Raw genomic sequence first — 22498 nt, 5'->3', positions numbered from 1 at the left:
AAAGTCAGTTTAATTAACCTGATAGTTTCAAAACAACCAGCAACAATGTTTGGCTTTATCATCAGACGGTCACAGATTGCCCAGATGTAGAAGTCATTCATACTTCATGTTTCATCTACAGCCTTGGAGCCCGTTAGCACTGGCGAGATGAGGAAGAAAATATCCCTTCACTGGCTTACTGCTCCTGTTGGCTCATTCCAAACTCTGAATCCAGGAGAAGCTAAAACAGGATCAGCAAAGCCTCTCTATGGCCGTCCTGGCCAGGTGATTAGCTGACTCATCGCCTGAATTGTTTCCTTCCATACCTGTAATGCACACAAGATGCTCACCGGCCCAGGGCTTGTCAGAAACACCTGCCAATACTTTTATACACGGTTTGGGAAGTCTAGTCAGAACCACTATAGAATAAACAGGATAAAAGAAATCCAAACTAACACTGCATCCAGTGGAGAAGGTAGTTGGGCTAGAGAAGGGACCACTAAGTCAATGTTGGTGGGAAAGATCATTCGGGATGGGAGGTGTGTGCTGAAACTAGACAAAGGATCACACATGATGGCCCCTAGTATCTGTGATGCAAAAAAATACTGCCCAAATATAGGGAGGGTAAGAATGAAAGTAAGAAGGAATGTGCCTGCCACAGAGGTAGGGGGTGGGTCGTGGTGGGAGGGAGCAACACTGGGACACTGGTTGTGGAAAATGCATACTGGGTGTTCCATCACTGTATGACTGAAATTCAGTCATGAAAGTTTTTTAGCTGTATCTCGCAGTGATTCAACTAAAAAGTTAAATTAAATTTTGAAAAGGAACTTTCAATGAAATTATAAAAGTCAAAATATGTTAGTAAATATAAAAACTGAATTTGTGAATCAAAAAGAAGAGATTCCAAACTGAAAAATGAAAACTACAGGTTTGGAAGATGACATGATTATGTAAATAGAAAACCCTATGTCCATAAAAAAACTACTAGATTACTGATTTCAACAAAATGATGATATTAAATTAATATATAAAAATTGGTTGCAGGACCAGAGCCATGCGGCCGACCCGGGTTTGATCCACGACATCCCATATGGTCCACCCAGCACTGCCTTGGGTAATTAAGTGTGCAAGCGAGGAGTAATCCCTGAGTGATAATGGGTGTGACCCAAAAAGTAAGAAAAAAAAAAGATTCTAAAATAAAACTTTGATTGCATATCCACATATAAACAATGAGACAGAAGAAAGTAAAATAACAAATGCGACAACCACAATACCGTTCACAATCATTCCAGAGAGAGATCAAAGGAAATCTAAGCACAAACCAGAAAAAAGAGATGAAAGATTTGTGCACTAAAAACTAACACATCATGTAGACGGGTAGGGCAGAGAAGACATATAAATAGAAAATGTCAGGTATTCATTGCTTGAAAGAATGAACAGGATTAAAATAGCATCTCAGTTAAAGCCATCTACTGATTCACTGAATCCTTTTTGTAAGCAGAAAACGTGTAATCACAAAATGAATACAAAACTGTGGCACTCTCTTGCTGCCCAAAACAAAGACCAAAGAACTGCACTAAAGAAATGAACTGCTCCAAATTCAAAAGATTTTGTGTGACAACAACAAACAAACCCAATTACCATCTAAAGCAAAGAGCATCCTGGTGCCCTAGAGTAGATATTGGCACTCCAAGAGGACTCAGAGTTAAACTGAAGAAAGAACTAATACATACACATGCATGCTCACGCGCACACACACACACACACACACACACACAAAACACACACCAACAAACCAAAAATAGATAAATAAGTAACTGAGCTTAACACTTAGAAACGCCTATCTCCACCCCCCCAAAAAAAAAACACAGACTAATGAACAATTCACTGAACCCTATTATTAGGAAAATACACGACAAAAGTACAGTAATATATCACTTTGGACTTATAAACGAAGGATACAATAAATTCTAAACGTAAGCTCATGCACTCAAAATGAGTAAAGATCACACATGAGTGCCGTCTTACGGTACCGAGGTGTTGGTGTACAACATACCATAATATCAGGCCTAGCTAGGCTTGGATGTAAATATCGTTTTTCTCTTCTCTTACTTTAACTGACTGTACTTCCTTGTGTGTAACTGACTTTAATACTGTTTCCATTGACTAAGTTAATTTGCATATTCTGCCTATGTGGCTGAATATCATTGGTTATAAACATCAACCAAGTTAATAAATGGGGGCTGAACAGGTTGCTCTCTGGCAGACCACAACACAAAAAACTCCGGAGACAGTTATGTGATCCTCCAATAAAACGTTTATTTCTTTTGCTTGCATATCTTAAATGCCTCACACTGTCTAGCTAAACCTTACTGCAACATTGTTGCAACACCCAGGTAATGTGGAACTTTGTGGCCTTGGACTCTGGGCTCAAGGGACCAGGAGCAGAGATCCTCTGCCCACTTTCCCAGTCTCTGGCGACCCAGGGGTCACGCCCATAAGCCACCTCCTGTCACTGCCAGATAATCCCGTCATCTGCCACTGTCCAGAACACACGGCTGCTTCTCCCGAAGGGAGCATAACATGAGGCCCCCATAACCATGCCACCTGACTCCGGGCCAGGCTGTTTCACATGGGCATACCAGAGGAGGGGCGTGAGAGCCATCCCCACCCCAAGGGGCCCAACTGGGCAGCCAAAGACCTCCACAACCCAACCGCCCCCATGCTCAAGGCCGCTCCCCACGCTCTGAAGAGTTCAGTCTCACATATGAGCAAACATATTCCTGGACTGTGGACTGTGCGGCCACAGAAGCGGCCGTGTCACACATCACAAAACACTCCCTACCCTTAATCCCACTGCAGCCATTGCTGCAACCACAATGCCGCAGCGAAAGAAGCAGATTCAGCTACAGCCCCCGCATCAACAGCCCCGATGCCAGACAGGAGGAGCCTGGAGACAGGAAGATGGAAGTCTCATCTCTCTTCATAGAGGTCCTCCAGAACCGAGAGGACCAAGAATTCCACCACTGCTGAGTCTCCCACCTCCCCTCCCCCACAGGCAGGAGCCCAATTCGAGAGGCCCTAGGTTCCAGGTCTACCCCATGTGGCCGTGGTTGGTGGGGAGTCAATGCTGAACCTCCTTTTCCTGGACCAGGCCATGAGGGTCCCTCCTGGGGTGGCTTTCACAAAGAGCAGAGAAACCCTCAAAGGCTCAAAAGTTGGTCTCCTATCAAGAATACCTGCCTGCCTAAGTTTGGACCTCAAGTTATGGAAGACAAATCCGGCCGTTCGGTCTGCTGGCACTTTGCCAAAGAGGGCCATTGCCGTTACGAGGACCTATGTGCCTTCTACCACCCAGGCATCAATGGACCTCCTCTTTGAGACTGCGCCTTCCATACAGGCGGGAAGGAGCCCACTGTGACCTGGCGGGCATATATTTCCCCGTGACCCTGTGATGGCTAGTGTGAGGCTGTTTCACCTGCCACCCTCAATCAGTGACAACCACCCCAGTCCACCAACTGGGGTCCATTTGTTTTATCACTGGTACACTGCTCGTCTGATCCAGCCTTGAGAGACTCGCCAGGGGACCCCACCTTTGCTCCCTTCGACCACTTCCTGGATCCCATCACCGAGTGCCTGCTGAACTGGAAACCTCTTTGGTGCTGTTTCTTGCACATCTGTCCACACGGTTCCCAGGATCGCCCTCGATTCCTGAGAGCCCTGGAGCATTTTCTTACCCTTCCTCCTTCCAGCTGCTTGTTAAAGGCCTTTTAATGTGACCCTCCTTCTCCCCACTGTCCTCAAGTGCTCTGTGAACTCACCAGGTTATCTCGCCTAGGGCAAGTCTGGCTGACTGGGACAGAGTCACTCCCTGGTAGATCAGTTTTCCCCACTTTCGGATTTTGCAGTTTTGTTGTCAGTAGCATGATTCCCTACCACTGTGGTCTGTGATCACTGTGCTTTGTGAAACTCTGTGAATCAATTGCCATCATGCTCACAGCCAATATCCACAGACTCAGACGAGTCTCATCCATGAGTGAAACTGCTGAAAAGCATAGGTATGCAGGGTTTTGTGACTGAAATCGCCAGGCTTTCAGAGTCAGGATGGGTAACCTCCCCACATATCCCTGTTCTTCTGGATGCATGGCAGACACGTCAAAAAACTGCCTCTGGCACCATGATAGCTCATTAACAGCCATAATCCAGAGACTCACAAAGAAATCTTGGAAGAGATCAATAAACTGTAGAGATGACTCTGGACCCCAAAGTCGCCATACAGTTGAAAATTAAACTTGAGCTGTATCACTCTGAGTGAAACGTGAGAATTCCTAGAGCAACATCTCATACTCTACACCATTGATGTACCAGTAGCACAGCGCATTGGGTGGGGTGTAAAGTAGAAAGCAACTGATGTCCATTTATCAATGCGTAGAAGTATGCTAGTAAATCTCATATGCACGGGCTTAATGCTTCCAGACTGAGATACAACAATCTTCACACAGTTTATTCTAAGGAAATTATTTGATCATTTTTGAAAATTATTAATAACTAACAATACAAAATTAATTATTTAGGGACTTCTATTGGGGAAGCCCTGGGTAGTGGTGGGGAAAATTCAAAATATTGATGGTGGAAAGGTGTAATGGCAGTGGAATTGGTTTTGGAATATTAAATGTATATAGTTATTGAGAACAAATTTATTTTTAACAATTTTATTAAAATTTTAAAAGATGGACTGGAGCGATAGTACAGTGGGTAGGGCATTTTCCTTGCATGCAGCGAACCTGGGTTGGATTCACAGCATCCCATATGGTCTCCAAGCACTTCCAAGAGTAATTCCTGAGTGCATGAGCCAGGAGTGACCCCTTTGCAACACCAGATGTGACTCCCTCAAAAAAAGCAAAAATAAAAATGACCAAAAGAAAAATTTAAAAAGGAGAAGACTTTGGCACTTCAAGAGTCGTATGGGGTCTCACAGTTAAAGTGAAAAAAGATCTAATGAATAACAAACAAAAAAGTGAGTAAAAAATAAGTATATGAACTAAACATTCCAAAACGCCCATCTCCAAAAAAAAAAGACACACAAAATGAACAATGCACAGGCCCCAACTATTAGAAAAATATATCACAAAAGTACAATTTCACCTTCTATTTATAAATATATACAATAAATTCAAAATGTAAACTAATGCATTCGAAAGGAGTAAAGAGGTACAAACTCTGGAAATAGCATGGAGGCTCCTTATCAATGAACCTAAAAGGAACTGGACACACTCAACAGACTGGAGCAAAGACTTGGTACGAGGGAGCCCTGGGTTCATTCCGGTCTTCCCTGACCCACTGAGCACTGCCGGGAGCAACACTGAGCCAGAAATAGCCATCAAGCCCCGCTGAGTGACATCCCCACCAAAAAGAGATAAAATACCATATGATCCCAGAATGCCATTACTAGACATTTATGGGCAGGAGATGAAAAATATCATTTCTATCGCGTATCTGCATACAGTTGTTCATAGCAGCATACATCACAATACACAAAACACAGACTCGATGGAAATGTTCTTGGATTGATGATGGATAAAGCAGCTGTAGAGAATTTTCTCTTGTAAACCATGTTCACTAACAACAACAACGAAATATTTATGAAAGTTATTCTGTGGTTTTCCCCAACGGAACACAACACTGTCATAAAAAGAGAGAAAATCATGATCATGGGATCAATCGAAAGTTGGTCAAGGCAACACTTCACAGTTTTTGTTCAGCCTAGCCTATAGTTTTGCGCTTTTTTATTTTGCAAATTTCTTTATTTTCCCTCTGTCCCATGTAGGAGAAACGCCATGCAGTGATTATTTTGAACTTACTGACTGATACCATTTAACATCCAAAACAGATAACCTGTAGCTTACCAACACTATAAATTCAACACCATGGGAACTTCCTCAGCTGTAATCACACTTAAAACATAAACCACCATTAAACCCAATTCCACAAAGTACATAACTGAAACTTCTCAAAATTGGATAGGTTATGCAAACCAGAGACAAATTCCCAAGTTTACGTCTAAAGGAGTCTCAGGAAAAAGATAGCTGCAGAGCATTTGCAGCCTGGGTGAAATTCTGAAGAGAAAATTAACATTAGGTCAAAACCCAGGAAAACAGAAGAAAACACAGACCAATAATTTTCAACTCTCAGTCCGGCCACAGGAATCAATTCACAGAAATCTACTTCTAGGTATCAAAGAAAGGGGATTGTTATTGTATACCTGGTACTTCCGGATCAGGGAATGCTACTGTTGGAAATAGTGATTTCTTAAACTCATTATTGTGATTCCAGAGACCCAAAGCTAATAGCTCCCTTTAGGTTTAACACGGGGTCTGAAATTAATCCACAAGAATTTCCAAGCGGCATTCTCCTCTGATACGGAAGTGGTTTTTTTTTTTTGTATAGGAATTTGATTATCATCCTTTCTATCTCTTTAAATTTTACAGGGATTACTGTAAACTATATTCATGCGATTTGGCGTAATCATGAATTTGAGTAGCTTCTCTCTACCTTTCAGTGGGCTTCGGAGACACAATGATTTCAAATATTTTGGTTGCCGGTATAATAAATGAGGGTTTGAACATCAACTAGATCAATTTATTGAAACTGATTACTTTCAAAACTGATAAATCTTGACATGATCAATTCAGAAAGATGTCTTATGTTTATCATACACCCACTCTTCCTGCTATATGGTCCTGAAGGAAGTTGCTGCACTTTGAAGAAATACAAAAAAGTATAAAAGTATAAATACCTAGCAGGACAGGTTAGTGAAATTAATTCTAGTCATCGAAAACAGAGAACACTGTGCAATTTTTTCGATGTAACACAAATCACACTCTGAATGCAGTTCCATAATGAGAGCCAGGAAGTTCCAGTTCAGGGAATTTCACTGTTCATAATGGTCTCAGTACTTTACAAAACATAGGATTTGAAAAAAGACTTTGTGACTGATCTATAAACCAACTCTACAGTACAGCTATATAACCAGAATAGCAATTTCACATTTTTCACATGTACAATTAAATGATCACAGACAATTCCATCACTTAGAGAGAGAAGTGCAGCATGGATGGCCGGATTCTCCCTCCTCTGCTCAGGCGGGGGACTTACCTCTGTCAGGGGCTTTCCCGCATGGCAGTTGATGCCTCCAATGAAGACCATGTTGGGCATCACAGGTTTGGGATAGTCCAACACAAAATCAGTCCGTAACAGCCAGATGGACACGTGGCTGTGGAGGTCATAGGGGGTGATGGTGGTCTGCAAAATCTCAGAGGCTACATCTGTAGCCACTTTCAGAAAATGGTGGCAAAATAAATGTTCTTCTACGTGAAAGATGAGGTTCCGCACTCGCTCCCAGAAAGTCATGGTGTCCGAGAAACCTAAGAGTCCTCTCGGGACATAAGACAGGGGACTCGGGCACTGAGTCCCTTCATCCAGATAATGGCAAAATCCTCCCCTAGTGAAGACCACAGAAGGGAGAGACAGGTACTTGGCTATAATCAGACCACACATGTCAAAAGGATCTAAGAACACCGCGTCGAAAGAAGTCTCTTCCAAGTATCTCACTAGCTTCCTGTCGTCGAACACACTCTTACAGTGTGAGAAAAAGTAATCAAAAATTTTGCTGGACGAGCCCGTAAAAAAAGAAAGCAAACTCTTTCCCCGAATTTTCCACTGATGGTCAGCAAAAATCTTGAATTCATGATTCAAATCCTCCAGAGAGTAAGAGAGCGAGTAGGTTTTGGCTGTAAAATTCAAAGATTTCTTCAGATGCCAACTCACCTCTGGCATGACCACCACTAACTCGTGCCCTCTATGGATCAGCTGCTCCACCACTGACCTCATGGTGAACCAGTGGCTGCCATCCATGGGCACCACCAGCAGCCTGCCCGCCTCGGTGGGGCCGGGTACCAGCAGGAGACAGACACTCAGGGGAAGGAGAGCGGCCAACACCGTGGGAGCCATCGGGAAACGCAGCCAGAGCAGGGAGCTGCCGATTCTGAGCTTGTCACAGTTTGTTTAAGAAACCCAGGCACAGGTCCTGCCCAGGTGAGGGCGTGAACTCATGCACTCAATGAAGAGATTATAAATTATAGAAAGATTAACATGCTTTGATTTCTGTTTGCATGTCCCTGATTAAATGAGTTTCCACTCTGATTGGTCAAAGATCATGTTCTGGACTCCATGCCCTCTTTGCGCTGAACTATTAAGCAATGTTCGAGACCCCAAGAACTCAGAGACACCACTGGAAAGTCAGTTTAATTAACCTGATAGTTTCAAAATAACCCGCAACAATGTTTGGATTTATCATCAGACGGTCACAGATTGCCCAGATGTAGAAGGCATTCATACTTCATGTTTCATCTACAGCCTTGGAGCCCGTTAGCACTGGCGAGATGAGGAAGAAAATATCCCTTCACTGGCTTACTGCTCCTGTTGGCTCATTCCAAACTCTGAATCCAGGAGAAGCTAAAACAGGATCAGCAAAGCCTCTCTATGGCCGTCCTGGCCAGGTGATGAGCTGACTCATCGCCTGAATTGTTTCCTTCCATACCTGTAATGCACACAAGGTGCTCACCGGCCCAGGGCTTGTCAGAAACACCTGCCAATACTTTTATACACGGTTTGGGAAGTCTAGTCAGAACCACTATAGAATAAACAGGATAAAAGAAATCCAAACTAACACTGCATCCAGTGGAGAAGGTAGTTGGGCTAGAGAAGGGACCACTAAGTCAATGTTGGTGGGAAAGATCATTCGGGATGGGAGGTGTGTGCTGAAACTAGACAAAGGATCACACATGATGGCCCCTAGTATCTGTGATGCAAAAAAATACTGCCCAATTATAGGGAGGGTAAGAATGAAAGTAAGAAGGAATGTGCCTGCCACAGAGGTAGGGGTGGGTCGTGGTGGGAGGGAGGAACACTTGGACACTAGTTGTGGAAAATGCATACTGGGTGTTCCATCACTGTATGACTGAAATTCAGTCATGAAAGTTTTTTAGCTGTATCTCGCAGTGATTCAACTAGAAAGTTAAATTAAATTTTGAAAAGGAACTTTCAATGAAATTATAAAAGTCAAAATATGTTAGTAAATATAAAAACTGAATTTGTGAATCAAAAAGAAGAGATTCCAAACTGAAAAATGAAAACTACAGGTTTGGAAGATGACATGATTATGTAAATAGAAAACCCTATGTCCATAAAAAACTACTAGATTAACTACTGATTTCAACAAAATGATGATATTAAATTAATACATAAAAATTGGTTGCAGGACCAGAGCCATTGTACAGCAGGAAGGGCATTTGCCTTGCATGTGGCCGACCCGGGTTTGATCCACGACATCCCATATGTCCACCCAGCACTGCCATGGGTAATTCCTGAGTGCAAGCAAGGAGTAACCCCTGAGTGATAATGGGTGTGACCCAAAAAGTAAGAAAATAAAAGATTCTAAAATAAAACTTTGATTGCATCTCCACATATAAACAATGAGACAGAAGAAAGTAAAATAACAAATCCGACAACCACAATACCGTTTACAATCATTCCAGAGAGAGATCAAAGAAAATCTAAGCACAAACCAGAAAAAAGAGATGAAAGATTTGTGCACTAAAAACTAACACATCATGTAGACGGGTAGGGCAGAGAAGACATATAAATAGAAAATGTCAGGTATTCATTGCTTGAAAGAATGAACAGGATTAAAATAGCATCTCAGTTAAAGCCATCTACTGATTCACTGAATCCTTTTTGTAAGCAGAAAACGTGTAATCACAAAATGAATACAAAACTGTGGCACTCTCTTGCTGCCTACATTCAGTGGTCTCGGGCTGCTTCCCCAATCCCGATGGCCAGTGGCAATGGGACAGGTGAAAGAGGAAACAGGGCTGCAAGTCTGGTTGGTGATCAGTTGCCGTTTATTCTGTTCTCCCCGAGCGCCTGTTCCAGTCTCACTAAGCGCCCCATTCCAGTCTCACACTGCCCCTCATTCCCGTCTCCTCCTGTCTTCTAGGCTAGTCTCTCCACACTAAGTCTCGTCTAAGTCCAAGCACTGGGGGTAGCAGCAACACCTAAGTGTGGTCATACAAAAAAAACAGATGCAAAGTCCTTTCCTCAGGGAAAGCTTCTCCTAGGACAGATTCTCATCCAGCAAGATGACCCGCCTTGGACAAAATACCATCTAGGGGTGCGTTTCTTCTTTCTGTAGTCCAACAACCACTGAAACATTCATCTTAATTCTTCTGCTTAATCATCTTAGTTATTTTGTATGGACACAGGAAGTGATACATTAACTTTGGCTCTCCTGGGGGCATCTTGCTATAGATCTCAGAATACAGTGCTCCGGCCAGATGAGTCTTTCCTAAGCCTAGTGGGTCCTAATCCCATTGTTACTCTTGGATCATGACAGAATTTGTCCATGACCCTGCTCTTAACTTACAGTTAAGTATTATGATGCTTGGCCTGGCCCGTTTGGATGCCAGGGTAGGTCACAGCTTGCCCTGGGTCCATCCAGTCCCTCCTCAAAATGCTAGGAACAAAGGGTAAGTGAGGCTTACATCGAAAAAACAGATGCCCAGAAGTGAATATTATTCAGAGTCAATTAACTCCCAAGTTACAAAAGCATGGCATTAACTGTCTTCCTGTGTCTATACAAAAAGGACATTGCTCTAAAGTAACTAGAGAAAGGACATAAGGACAAGAGAAGAGCAATATTACACTTACAAATACAAATCCAGTGTCCTTGTAAGTCCTGACCTTACAAGTCAACAGAGGCTGATTAGGGGGAAAAGGTGCTTGACCGGTTCCAACAGAGCACAGGAGAAGAGGTTACAGATAAGTACAGAGGAATGGGAGTGCCTCAGGAGTACTATGATGGGTGTAATCCAATAAATTGAAACTACTCCCTGCGGCCAGGGAGAAAAAAAATACTGAAGTTAACCCTGAAATATCTAGAGCTATATTCCATTAAACACAGAGGAATTGGAGTGTCTCAAGAGCATTTTAATGGGTGTAACCCAATAAACCTAAGCCTCGTGTAGCCAGGGAGAAAAGACAAACCAATGTTAAACCGAAATGTTTAGAGCTATATTCCAACACATTGTGCTTTCAAAGAAATTGAATGAACAATTACAATCAAGAAGGACCCCAAATAGCAAAAGCAATCCTGAGATAGAAGAAAATCATCGCATAAGCTTCCTGATTTTGAACTACTGAGAAAAACACTAGCATTTCAAACTGTATGGTATTGAAATGCAAACTGGAATGCACTCAAATATCAGAAAATAGGAAAAACTGGAGGCTGGAGCGATAGTACAGTGGGCAGGGCGTTGGCCTTGCATGCGGCAGACCCAGGTTCGATCTTCAGCATCCCGTTTGGTCCCTGATCACCACCAGGAGTAATTCCTGAGTGCACATTCAGGAGTAACCCCTGAGCACCACCGTGTGTGACCCGAAAAGCAAAAAAAGGAAAAAAATGATATATAGAGGAAAAACTATGCTAAACAGGGGCCGGAGCAATAGTATTGCCAGTAGGGTACTTGTCTTGCACGTGGCTGACGCGAGTTTCATCCCTGGCATCCCACTTTGTTCTCCAAGCACCGCCAGGAGTAATTCCTGAGTACAGAGCCAGGAATAACCCCTGAGCATTGCTGGCTTGGCCCAAAACAAAGACCAAAGAACTGCACTAAAGAAATGAACTGCTCCAAATTCAAAAGATTTTGTGTGACAACAACAAACAAACCCAATTACCATCTAAAGCAAAGAGCATCCTGGTGCCCTAGAGTAGATATTGGCACTCCAAGAGGACTCAGAGTTAAACTGAAGAAAGAACTAATACATACACATGCATGCTCACGCACACACACACACACACATACAAAACACACACCAACAAACCAAAAATAGATAAATAAGAAACTGAGCTTAACACTTAGAAACGCCTATCTCCACCCCCCAAAAAAAAACACAGACCAATGAACAATTCACTGAACCCTATTATTAGGAAAATACACGACAAAAGTACAGTAATATATCACTTTGGACTTATAAACGAAGGATACAATAAATTCTAAACGTAAGCTCATGCACTCAAAATGAGTAAAGATCACACATGAGTGCAGTCTTACGGTACCGAGGTGTTGGTGTACAACATACCATCATATCAGGCCTAGCTAGGCTTGGATGTAAATATCGTTTTTCTCTTCTGTTACTTTAACTGACTGTACTTCCTTGTGTGTAACTGACTTTAATACTGTTTCCATTGACTAAGTTAATTTGCACATTCTGCCTATGTGGCTGAATATCATTGGTTATAAACATCAACCAAGTTAATAAATGGGGGCTGAACAGGCTGCTCTCTGGCAGACCACAGCACAAAAAACCCTGGAGACAGTTATGTGATCCTCCAATAAAACGTTTATTTCTTTTGCGTGCATATCTTAAATGCCTCACACTGTCTAGCTAAACCTTACTGCAACATTGTTGCAACACCCAGGTAATGTGGAACTTTGTGGCCTTGGACTCTGGGCTCAAGGGACCAGGAGCAGAGATCCTCTGCCCACTTTCCCAGTCTCTGGAGACACAGGGGTCAGCCCATAAGCCACCTCCTGCCAGTGCCAGATAATCCCATCATCTGCCACTGTCCAGAACACACGGCTGCTTCTCCCGAAGGGAGCATAACATGAGGCCCCCATAACCATGCCACCTGACTCCGGGCCAGGCTGTTTCACATGGGCATACCAGAGGAGGGGGTGAGAGCCATCCCCGCCCCAAGGGGCCCAACTCGGCAGCCACAGACCTCCACAACCCAACTGCCGCCATGCTCAAGGCCGCTCCCCACGCTCTGAAGAGTTCAGTCTCACATATGAGCAAACATATTCCTGGACTGTGGACTGTGCGGCCACAGAAGCGGCCGTGTCACACATCACAAAACACTCCCTACCCTAATCCCACGGCAGCCATTGCTGCAACCACAATGCCGCAGCGAAAGAAGCAGATTCAGCTACAGCCCCCGCATCAACAGCCCCAATGCCAGACAGGAGGAGCCTGGAGACAGGAAGATGGAAGTCTCATCCCTCTTCATAGAGGTCCTCCAGAACCGAGAGGACCAAGAATTCCACCACTGCTGAGTCTCCCACCTCCCCTCCCCCACAGGCAGGAGCCCAATTCGAGGGGCCCTAGGTTCCAGGTCTACCCCATATGGCCGTGGTTGGTGGGGAGTCAATGCTGAACCTCCTTTTCCTGGACCAGGCCATGAGGGTCCCTCCTGGGGTGGCTTTCACAAAGAGCAGAGAAACCCTCAAAGGCTCAAAAGTTGGTCTCCTATCAAGAATACCTGCCTGCCTAAGTTTGGACCTCAAGTTATGGAAGACAAATCCAGCCTTTCGGTCTGCTGGCACTTTGCCAAAGAGGGCCATTGCCGTTACGAGGACCTATGTGCCTTCTACCACCCAGGCATCAATGGACCTCCTCTTTGAGACTGCACCTTCCATACAGGCGGGAAGGAGCCCTCTGTGACCTGGCGGGCATATATTTCCCTGTGACCCTGTGACGGCTAGTGTGAGGCTGTTTCACCTGCCACCCTCAATCAGTGACAACCACCCCAGTCCACCAACTGGGGTCCATTTGTTTTATCACTGGTACACTGCTCGTCTGATCCAGCCTTGAGAGACTCGCCAGGGGACCCCATCTGTGGTTTTCCCCAATGGAACACAACACTGTCATAAAAAGAGAGGAAATAATGCTCATGGGATTGGTTGGTCAAGGTCAAGTTGGTCAAGGCAACACTTATTCCACAGTTTTCGTCCAGCCTAGCCCATACTTTTGCGCTTTTTTATTTTGCAAGTTTTTTTATTTTCTCTCTGTCCCATGTAGGAGAAACACCATGCAGTGATTATCTTGAACTTACTGACTGATTTTATTTAGCATCCAAAACAGATAAACTGTAGCTTTCCAACACTATAAATTCAACACCATGGGAACTTCCTCAGCTGTAATCACAATTAAAATATAAACTGCCATTAAGCCAAATTCCACTGAGTACATAACTGAAACTTCTCAAAATTGGATAGGTTATGCAAACCAAGGACAAATTCCCAAGTTTACGTCTAAAAGAGTTTCAGGAAAAAGGATAGCTGCAGAACATTTGCAGCCTGGGTGAAATTCTGAAGAGAAAATTAACATTAGGTCAAAACTCAGGAAAACAGAAGAAAACACAGACCAATAATTTTCAACTCTCAGTCCGGCCACAGGAATCAGTTCACAGAAATCTTCTTCTAGGTATCAAAGAAAGGGGATTGTTATTGTATACCTGGTACTTCCGGATCAGGGAGTGGTACTGTTGGAAATAGTGATCTCTAAAACTCATTATTGTGATTCCTGAGACCCAAAACTAATAGCTCCCTTTAGGTTTAACACGGGGTCTGAAATTAATCCACAAGAATTTCCAAGCCACATTCTCCTCTGATACAGAAGTGGTTTTTTTGTATATGAATTTTATTATCATACTTTCTATCTTTTTAAATTTTACAGGGATTTCTGTAAAATATATTCATGCCCTTTGGCATAACCATGAATTTTAGGAGCTTCTCTCTACTTTTCAATGGGCTTCGGAGACACAATGATTTCGAATATTTTGGTTGCCAGTATAATAAATGAGGGTTTGAACATCGGCTAGATCAATTTATTGAAACTGATTAGTTTCAAAACTGATAAATCTTGACATGATCAATTCAGAAAGATGTCTCATGTTTAGCATACACCCACATTTCCTGTTATATGGTCCTGAAGGAAGTTGCTGCACTTTGAAGAAATACAAAAAAGTATAAAAGTATAAATACTTAGTAGGATGGGGTAGTGAAATTAATCCTAGTCATCGAAAACAGAGGACATCGTGCAATTTTTTTGATGCAACACAAATCACACTCTGAATGCAGTTCCGTAATGAGAGCCAGAAAGTTCCAGTTCAGGGAATTTCACTGTTGACAAGGGTTTTCAGTACTTTACAAAACATAGGATTTGAAAAAAGACTTTATGACTGATCTATAAACCAACTCTACAATACAGCTATATGATCAGAATAGCAATTTCACATTTTTCACATGTACAATTAAATAATCACAGAAAATTTCATCACTTAGAGAGAGAAGTGCAGCATGAATGGCCGGATTCTCCCTGCTCTGCTCAGGCGGGGGCTTACCTCTGTCAGGGGCTTTCCAGCATGGCAGTTGATGCCTCCGATGAAGACCATGTTGGGCATCACGGGCCTGGGATAGTCCAACACAAAATCAGTCCGCAACAACCAGATGGACGTATGACTATAGAGGTCATAGGGGGTGATGGTGGTCTGCAAAATCTCAGAGGCAATATCTGTAGCCACTTTCAGAAAATGGTGGCAAAATAAATGTTCTTCTACATGGAAGAGGAGGTTCCGCACTCGCTCCCAGAAAGTCATGGTGTCCGAGAAAGCTAAGAGTCCTCTCGGGACATAAGACAGGGGACTTGGGCACTGAGTCCCTTCATCCTGATAATGGCAAAACATCCCTCTGGTGAAGATCACAGAAGGGAGAGACAGGTACTTGGCTATAATCAGACCACACATGTCAAAAGGATCTAGGAACACCGCGTCGAAAGAAGTCTCTTCCAAGTATCTCACTAGCTTCCTGTCGTCGAACACGCTCTTACAGTGTGAGAAAAAGTAATCAAAAATTTTGCTGGATGAGCCCATCAAAAGAGAAAGCAAATTCTTTTCCCGAATTTTCCACTGATGGTCAGCAAAAACCTTGAATTCATGATTCAAATCTTCCAGAGAGTAAGAGAGCTTGTAGGTTTTGGCTGTAAAATTCAAAGATTTCTTCAGCTGCCAACTCACCTCTGGCATGACCACCACTAACTCGTGCCCTCTGTGGATCAGCTGCTCCACCACTGGCCTCATGGTGAACCAGTGGCTGCCATCCATGGGCACCACCAGCAGCCTGCCCGCCTCGGTGGGGCCGGGTACCAGCAGGAGACAGACACTCAGGGGAAGGAGAGCGGCCAACACCGTGGGAGCCATCGGGAAACACAGCCAGAGCAGGGAGCTGCTGATTCCGAGCTTGTCACAGTTTGTAGAAGAAACCTGGGCACAGGTCCTGCCCAGGAGAGGGCGTGCACTCATGCACTCAATGAAGAGATTATAAATTATAGAAAGATTAACATGCTCTGATTTCTGTTTGCATGTCCCTGATTAAACGAGTTTCCGCTCTGATTGGTCAAAGATCATGTTCTGGACTCTATGCCCTCTTTGCGCTGAACTATTAAGCAATGTTCGAGACCCCAAAGAACTCAGAGACACCACTGGAAAGTCAGTTTAATTAACCTGATAGTTTTTTCAAAAAACCCAAAATATTTTTGACTTATACTGAAATGATCACAGATTGCCCAGATGTAGAAGTCATTCATATTTCATGTTTCATCTGAAGTCTTGAAGCCCTTTAGTACTGTTAAGATGAGGAAGAAAATTGCCCTTCACCGGGCTTACTGCTCGTGTTGAATCATTCCAAACTCTGAGTCCAGGAGAGGCTAAAACAGGATCAGCAAACCATCCTGGCTTGGTGATGAGCTGACTCATTGGCTTGAATTGTTTCCTTCCATATCTGTGATGCACACAAGGTGCTATCCGGCCCAGGGCTGGTCAGAAGCACCTGCCAGTACTTTTATACACAGTTTGGGAAGTCTAGTCAGAGCCATAATTGAATAAACAGGATAAAAGAAATCTAAACTAAGATTGCCTCAGGGGAGAAGGCAGTTGGGCTAGAGAAGGGACCACTAAGTCAATGTTGGTGGGAAGGATCATTCGGGATGGGAGGTGTGTGCTGAAACTAGACAAAGGATCATACATGATGGCCTCTCAGTATCTGTGTTGCAAAAACTAATGCCAATATAGTAGAGTAAGAATGGAAATAAGAAGGTATGTGCCTGCCACAGAGGTAGGGGGTTGTGTGGGGGTGGCAGTTCTTCATAACAGACAATACAAAATATATTACTTCGGTTTGTTTTGTGACTACAATTGGGGTTTGGGATGGAAACATCCTGAATTTGGTGGAGGGAAGGTGTAATTGTGGTGGGATTGGCGTTTAAATATCGAGTTTAATCAGACATTGTGAACTAGCTTATCATCATCATCATCATCATCATCATCCCGTTGATCATTGAATTTCTCGATCGGTGTCAGAAATGTCTCCATTCGTCCAAGCCCTGAGATTCTAGAAGCCTCTCTCTACTTGTCCTTCCCAATGATGCCATATTGCAGGCTCTTTCAGGGTCAGGGGAATGAGACCCATCTTGTTACTGGTTTTGGCATATTAACACACCATGGTGACTTTGCAAGGCTCTCCCATGTGGGCAGGAAACTCCTGGTAGTTTGCCAGGTTCTCCCAGGGGGAGAAGTAGGCTAAGATATCATGCTGCGGCCACATGATTCCGGGAGCTTGCTTTTAAGTCTCTGGATGCTGGCCATTGACGGGATTACACAGCACAGGGGGCAGTCCCTGGGTGTGATCGCCTTGCTACTGGGAAATGGGAAATCTGGGAGGAGGAGGCCCAGTCCTGATCTGAGCAGGCTTGGGGGTCTCAGCCCCGGGTCCCACACACCTGAGATCCTCTGCTGGTACCTTCATGCGTGAGGCTCATCTGAACGTGTGGAGAGTGACCTTTTTTTTTTTTGCTTTTTGGGTCACACCTGGCGATACACAGGGGTCACTCTTGGCTCTGCCTTGAGCATGGCTGTGGCTAGGCTTCTGAGGTCTTCGGCCGCTGGGACCTCTGCTCGGGCAGGGAGGGAAGCTGGAACCCATCCCCTTGAGGAGGCCCTGGGGAAGACAGCCAGGCGCGCAGGCAAGAGACTCTCTGCAGAGAAAACTAACTTATAAAATTTAAAGATTTTTTTAAAAAAGTAATGTGGAGTTAATGCCCAATTCAATCAGCTTAATCAATGGCTCAATAAATAGAGCATTTTCTACACCATTAATCATCAGGGAGATGTAGATCAAAACAACAATGAGATATCATCTCACACCACAGAGACTGGCCCACATCCAAAAGAACAAAAGCAACCGGTGTTGGCACAGATGTGGGGAGAAACGGACTGTCCTTCACTGCTGGTAGGAATGCCGACTGGTTCAGCCCTTTTGGAGAACAGAATGGACGATTCTCAAAAAATTAGAAATTGAGCTCCCATTTGACCCAGCAATACCACTCCTGGGAATAGATCTCGGAGAGGCAAAAAAAAAAGTATAGTAGAAATGACATCTGCATTGTATGTTCATTGCCACACTATTTACAATAGCCAAAATCGGGGGGAAAAACCCGAGTGCCCCCGGGCTGGAGGGATAGCACAGCAGGGTGGGCATTTGCCTTGCACACGGCCGACCCAGGTTTGATTCCCAGCATCCCATATGGTCCCCTGAGCACCGCCGGGGTAATTCATGAGTATAGAGCTGGGAGTAACCCCTGTACATCGCCAGGTTTGACCCAAAAGGCAAAAAAAGACAAAAAAATAAACAACCGAATGCCCAAGAACACTTGACTGGTTACAGAAACTTTGGTACATCTACAAATGGAATACTATTCAGCTGTTCAAAAAGATGAAGTCATAAAATTTGCATATAAGTGAATCAACATGGAAAGTATCATGTTAAGTGAAATGAGTCAGAAAGAAAGGGACAGACAGAAAGATTGCACTCCTCTGTGGATATAAAGTAACAGAATGGGAGACTAACACCCAAGAGTAGTAGAAATATGAACTAGGAGGAGATCTGCTCCATGGCTTGGAAACTGGCCTCACATGCTGGGGGGGAAATGCAGCTCAGATAGAGAAGGGGACACCACGTAAAGGATGTTAGGAGGACTCATTCAGGTTGAAAGATGCGTGCCGGAAGTAGACTATAGATCTAACATGATGGCTGCTCAATACCTCTATCGCAAACCACAATACCCAAGAGGAGAGAGAATTAAAGGGAATGCCCTGCAGCTGAGGCGAGATGGGTGGTTGGCAGGGGGTTTTGGGGGGAGGGATGCTGGGACCATTGGTGGGGGATAATGGGCACTGGTGGAGGGATGGCTAAACGGTCATTGTATGACTGTAATGCAAACACGAAAGTCCATAAGTTTGTAACTGTACCCCACAGTGCTTGGTGGACCATATGGGATGCTGGGAACCGAACCCAGGTCGGCCACATGCAAGGCAAATGCCCTACCCGCTGTGCTATTGCTCCAGCCCCGTGTGAGTAATCTTGGGGTAAAAATGGAGCCTTTCTCCAGTGGCTTTCTCTGCAGCCACTTCCATCTCATCTTCCAACAGGGCTTCACAGAGCTGCCCGTTGACGGGCCTCCAATGCAAGCAAACATGCAAAGCATATGCACTGGCCCTTTGAGCTATACCAGAGCCCTTGAAATCTATTTTAAATAAACAAAACGGGTTTTGTTTTTTTTTTTTTTTTAAAGAATACAAGGGCAGGAGCGATAGTACAGTGGGTAGGGCATTTGCCTTGCACTCGGCTGACCTGGGTTTAATCCCCAGCATTCCATCTGGTCCACCAAGCACCGCCAGGAGTGATTCCTGAGTGCAGAGCCAGGAGTAACCTCAGAGCACCATGGGTGTGACCCAAAAGGAGAAAAAAAAAGGAATACAGGAGCCAGAGCGATAGTACAGGGCTTCAGGTGTTTGCCTGCATGCACCAACCCCAGTCAAGCTCGTCCTACCCTCACCCCAGCACCACTGAGACTGATCCCTGAGCAGAGTCCATAATAAATCCTGAGGAACCACCAGGTGTGGCCCCAAAACAAAACAACACACCAAAAGACGTTTTTCCCTTAGTCCTTAAGGTAAGTCCATTAAAACCAGCGTTTGATTCTCGCACCTGGGACCATGGCTTTGATCTAAGATGGATCGGCCATAGGCCATCCCTTCTTATAGAGAAGCATCCTGGTCCTATTCCCCACACGGTAAGCCTACGTTCGAGACACACTTCCTGTTCTCTTGTGGTACTGTGACCTCATCCAATACCCTCTGGCTGGGGGGAGGCGGCTGTCCTTGGGCCGGTCAGTTCTCAGAGCCTGTCCCAGCAATGGGGAGATCTCCAGCGTGCCCAGTCATGTCTCTCTGCCTCGATGGTGCTTGAGCTGTGAGTCAGGCAACGAGGAAGCACCCCCATGGTTGTTCTTAGTGGCCCCTCCTCAGCTGGTTGCCCTGCACGTTCTGCTCTGCCACCCAAGCCTTCCCGAGAAAGAACCAGTCAAAGGTCAGAGCTTAGCTCTCGGGATCCCGCTTCTCCTCTCTCCTGATTGGCTCGGTGATGCCCCAGGTGGCCCCTAGACATCTGTCTCCAGGACAAGTCTAACACAAGCTCAACACGAGGAATCCTTTCCTTTCCTGAGCCTCCCCGTGTCTCCTTGCGTGCCTAATCACTCATCCCAGCAAGGAAACACTTGCATCACTGGAGCACTGGAGCACTGTCATCCTGTTGCTCATCGATTTGCTCAAGCAGGCACCAGTAACATCTCCATTGTGAGACTTGTTACCGTTTTTGGCATATTGAATACACCACGGGGAGCTTGCCAGACTCTGCCATGCAAGTGGGATACTCTCAGTAGCTTGCTGGGATCTCCGAGAGGAACAGAGGAATCGAATCCAGGCCAGCCACATGCAAGGCTATCGCTCTAGCCCAGTCACTTTATTTATAATATCGTGGAAATAGCTCAGGTGGGGGAACGGATCCTCAACGACGGAGCCACCTCTAATGGAAGGCATCTCTGAGTGTCAACTATGGATATGCAAGACAACAGTGTGGATTTTGCTAAATAAAATGAGCCCGACTCGAGCAAGTCTAGAGTCGGTGTGACCAAAGCTCTGATACGTGGAGGTCAGCGCCACTGCTCTGCGCTCCGTGATTCTGTTCATGGACATTTCTGGAAGATGCAAACTAATCTCCCGGGAGACAGGCCTCTGGGTGGTAACTAGGGAAACAGGGGGGACAGAGGTGGACAGAGGTGGACAGCAGGCTGCTGCTGTGAGGGGAAGGAGTGAAGGACTACAAAGAAACTTGGGGTGATTTTCATGGATTGAGCAGAATCCTCCCCCCAAAAGATATTGAAACCCTAATCCTGCGTTTCAGTTGGAAAACAGGATCATTGCAGGGGCCATTAGGTAAGAGGAGGTCAAACTGCGAGAGGGTCTCCGATGCCCCCGTGCAGTATGACTGGTGACCTAAGAGCCACGTGAAGACAGAGGACCTGTCCAGAGAGGCAGGGCCAGTCCAGGTGGGGCCAAAAGATCGGGAGAGGAAGACATGGGGGTGGGGGAGATGGGGGGATTCAAGAAAGCACTGAGGAGCCCGGCCTTGATACTGTCTCAATCCCACTCTCTGGCTTCCAGCCTCGGAGACAACCTGCTGCCGTGATCCGCCGTCAGCATTGTGGTTCTCTGCTGGGCTGGGTGCTCATACTCAAGCCAATCAGAGTGGCTCCTTCTACCTCTGACATTCGTCCAGCAGGAATGAGACAACTAGGCTTGTCCAGGTGACAAGGTAGCCTGAGCAGCCCCAGACAAAATTTTTTTGTTATATTCCGAACTCCAAATCCCTCCTCCTCTTCCTCCTCCTCCTCCCCCCACCACCCAGTCCGCTGTAGGTAGTGAGTGTGCAATGACCAAAGAGCTCTTGGTGCAGCTGTGGGTGTGGTGAGGAGAACCGGGGTGATAAGCCTCGAAGCTAGGGGCATGCTCTGCTCCTTCCAGCAGAATTTTCTCTGCAGGGTTGCTTGTGTTAGGGCCTCTGTAGGTCTGTCTGCACAAACCTGCAAGTCTGTTCTCTCCTTACCAGGATTTAGCCTTGATAGGGCCGCGTGAGGACCGGCATTCAAGAAGCAATTCCCCATACTCTGCCGTCCGGCATTCCCAGGAAACAAACACAGGAGCAACCTTTGTCTTCTGGTGTGACTTCCCTGTGCCTCGCCTTTGTTGGTATTTAGGGGGTCAAAGGGATAGTGTGGTGGTTAGAGTGCTTGCCCTACACAGGGCCAACCAGCCAGCTGGCCGGCCTGGGTTCAATCCCTGCAACCCGAAACCCACCAGCAGTGATTCCAGAGCACAGAGCCAGGAATAACCCCTTGAGCATCTCCAGGTGTGGCTCCCAAACACACACACACACACACACACACACACAAAGAATTCGTCACCTTCTAAGTCCGTGTGCACTATGGTGAAGATCCCACAAGTGTCCCATGGTCCATGTAGAGTCACAGAATCCTCCCATTCGAGAGTTGCCCGCAGAGTCCTGACCTCCACTTGGTCCTGGCCAACCTCACTGTGTCAAGATCTCAACATGGACAGCACAAAACCAACAGGTGCCTGAAGGCAGCAGCCAGCTCTCAGACCTCTTGGCCAAGAGAACTCGCCAGGTGGAAACCCAAAACGCAAGCATGAATCTTTAAAAACAACCCA

The 22498-nt window shown here is 45.3% G+C and overlaps 2 protein-coding genes and 2 pseudogenes across 2 annotated transcripts; 2 read left to right on the top strand and 2 right to left on the bottom strand.

Annotated features, from left to right (window-relative positions):
• The first annotated feature begins 2834 nt into the window (after positions 1 to 2834).
• Positions 2835 to 3360, top strand: LOC129400132 (proline-rich protein 3-like; annotated as a pseudogene).
• A 2690-nt stretch (positions 3361 to 6050) lies between these two features.
• On the bottom strand, positions 6051 to 7989 carry LOC129399883 (UDP-glucuronosyltransferase 1A9-like). The gene is made up of 2 exons (XM_055121284.1): positions 7135 to 7989; positions 6051 to 6095 (listed from the first exon to the last, which is right to left on the bottom strand). The coding sequence occupies exons 1-2, from the start codon at positions 7987 to 7989 to the stop codon at positions 6051 to 6053; spliced, it is 900 nt and encodes a 299-aa protein (XP_054977259.1).
• A 4981-nt stretch (positions 7990 to 12970) lies between these two features.
• Positions 12971 to 13499, top strand: LOC129400134 (proline-rich protein 3-like; annotated as a pseudogene).
• Positions 13500 to 14129: 630 nt separating this feature from the next.
• On the bottom strand, positions 14130 to 16102 carry LOC101553431 (UDP-glucuronosyltransferase 1A9). Its single transcript, XM_055121283.1, has 2 exons — positions 15221 to 16102; positions 14130 to 14186 (listed from the first exon to the last, which is right to left on the bottom strand). The coding sequence occupies exons 1-2, from the start codon at positions 16073 to 16075 to the stop codon at positions 14130 to 14132; spliced, it is 912 nt and encodes a 303-aa protein (XP_054977258.1). The 5' UTR covers positions 16076 to 16102.
• Between the last annotated feature and the right edge of the window lie 6396 nt (positions 16103 to 22498).

The sequence above is a fragment of the Sorex araneus genome, chromosome X, assembly GCF_027595985.1.
Source record: "Sorex araneus isolate mSorAra2 chromosome X, mSorAra2.pri, whole genome shotgun sequence".
Classification (NCBI taxonomy): Eukaryota; Metazoa; Chordata; class Mammalia; order Eulipotyphla; family Soricidae; genus Sorex; species Sorex araneus.
Note: the sequence above shows the minus strand (reverse complement) of the source record. Positions and strands in the feature narration are given on the sequence as shown.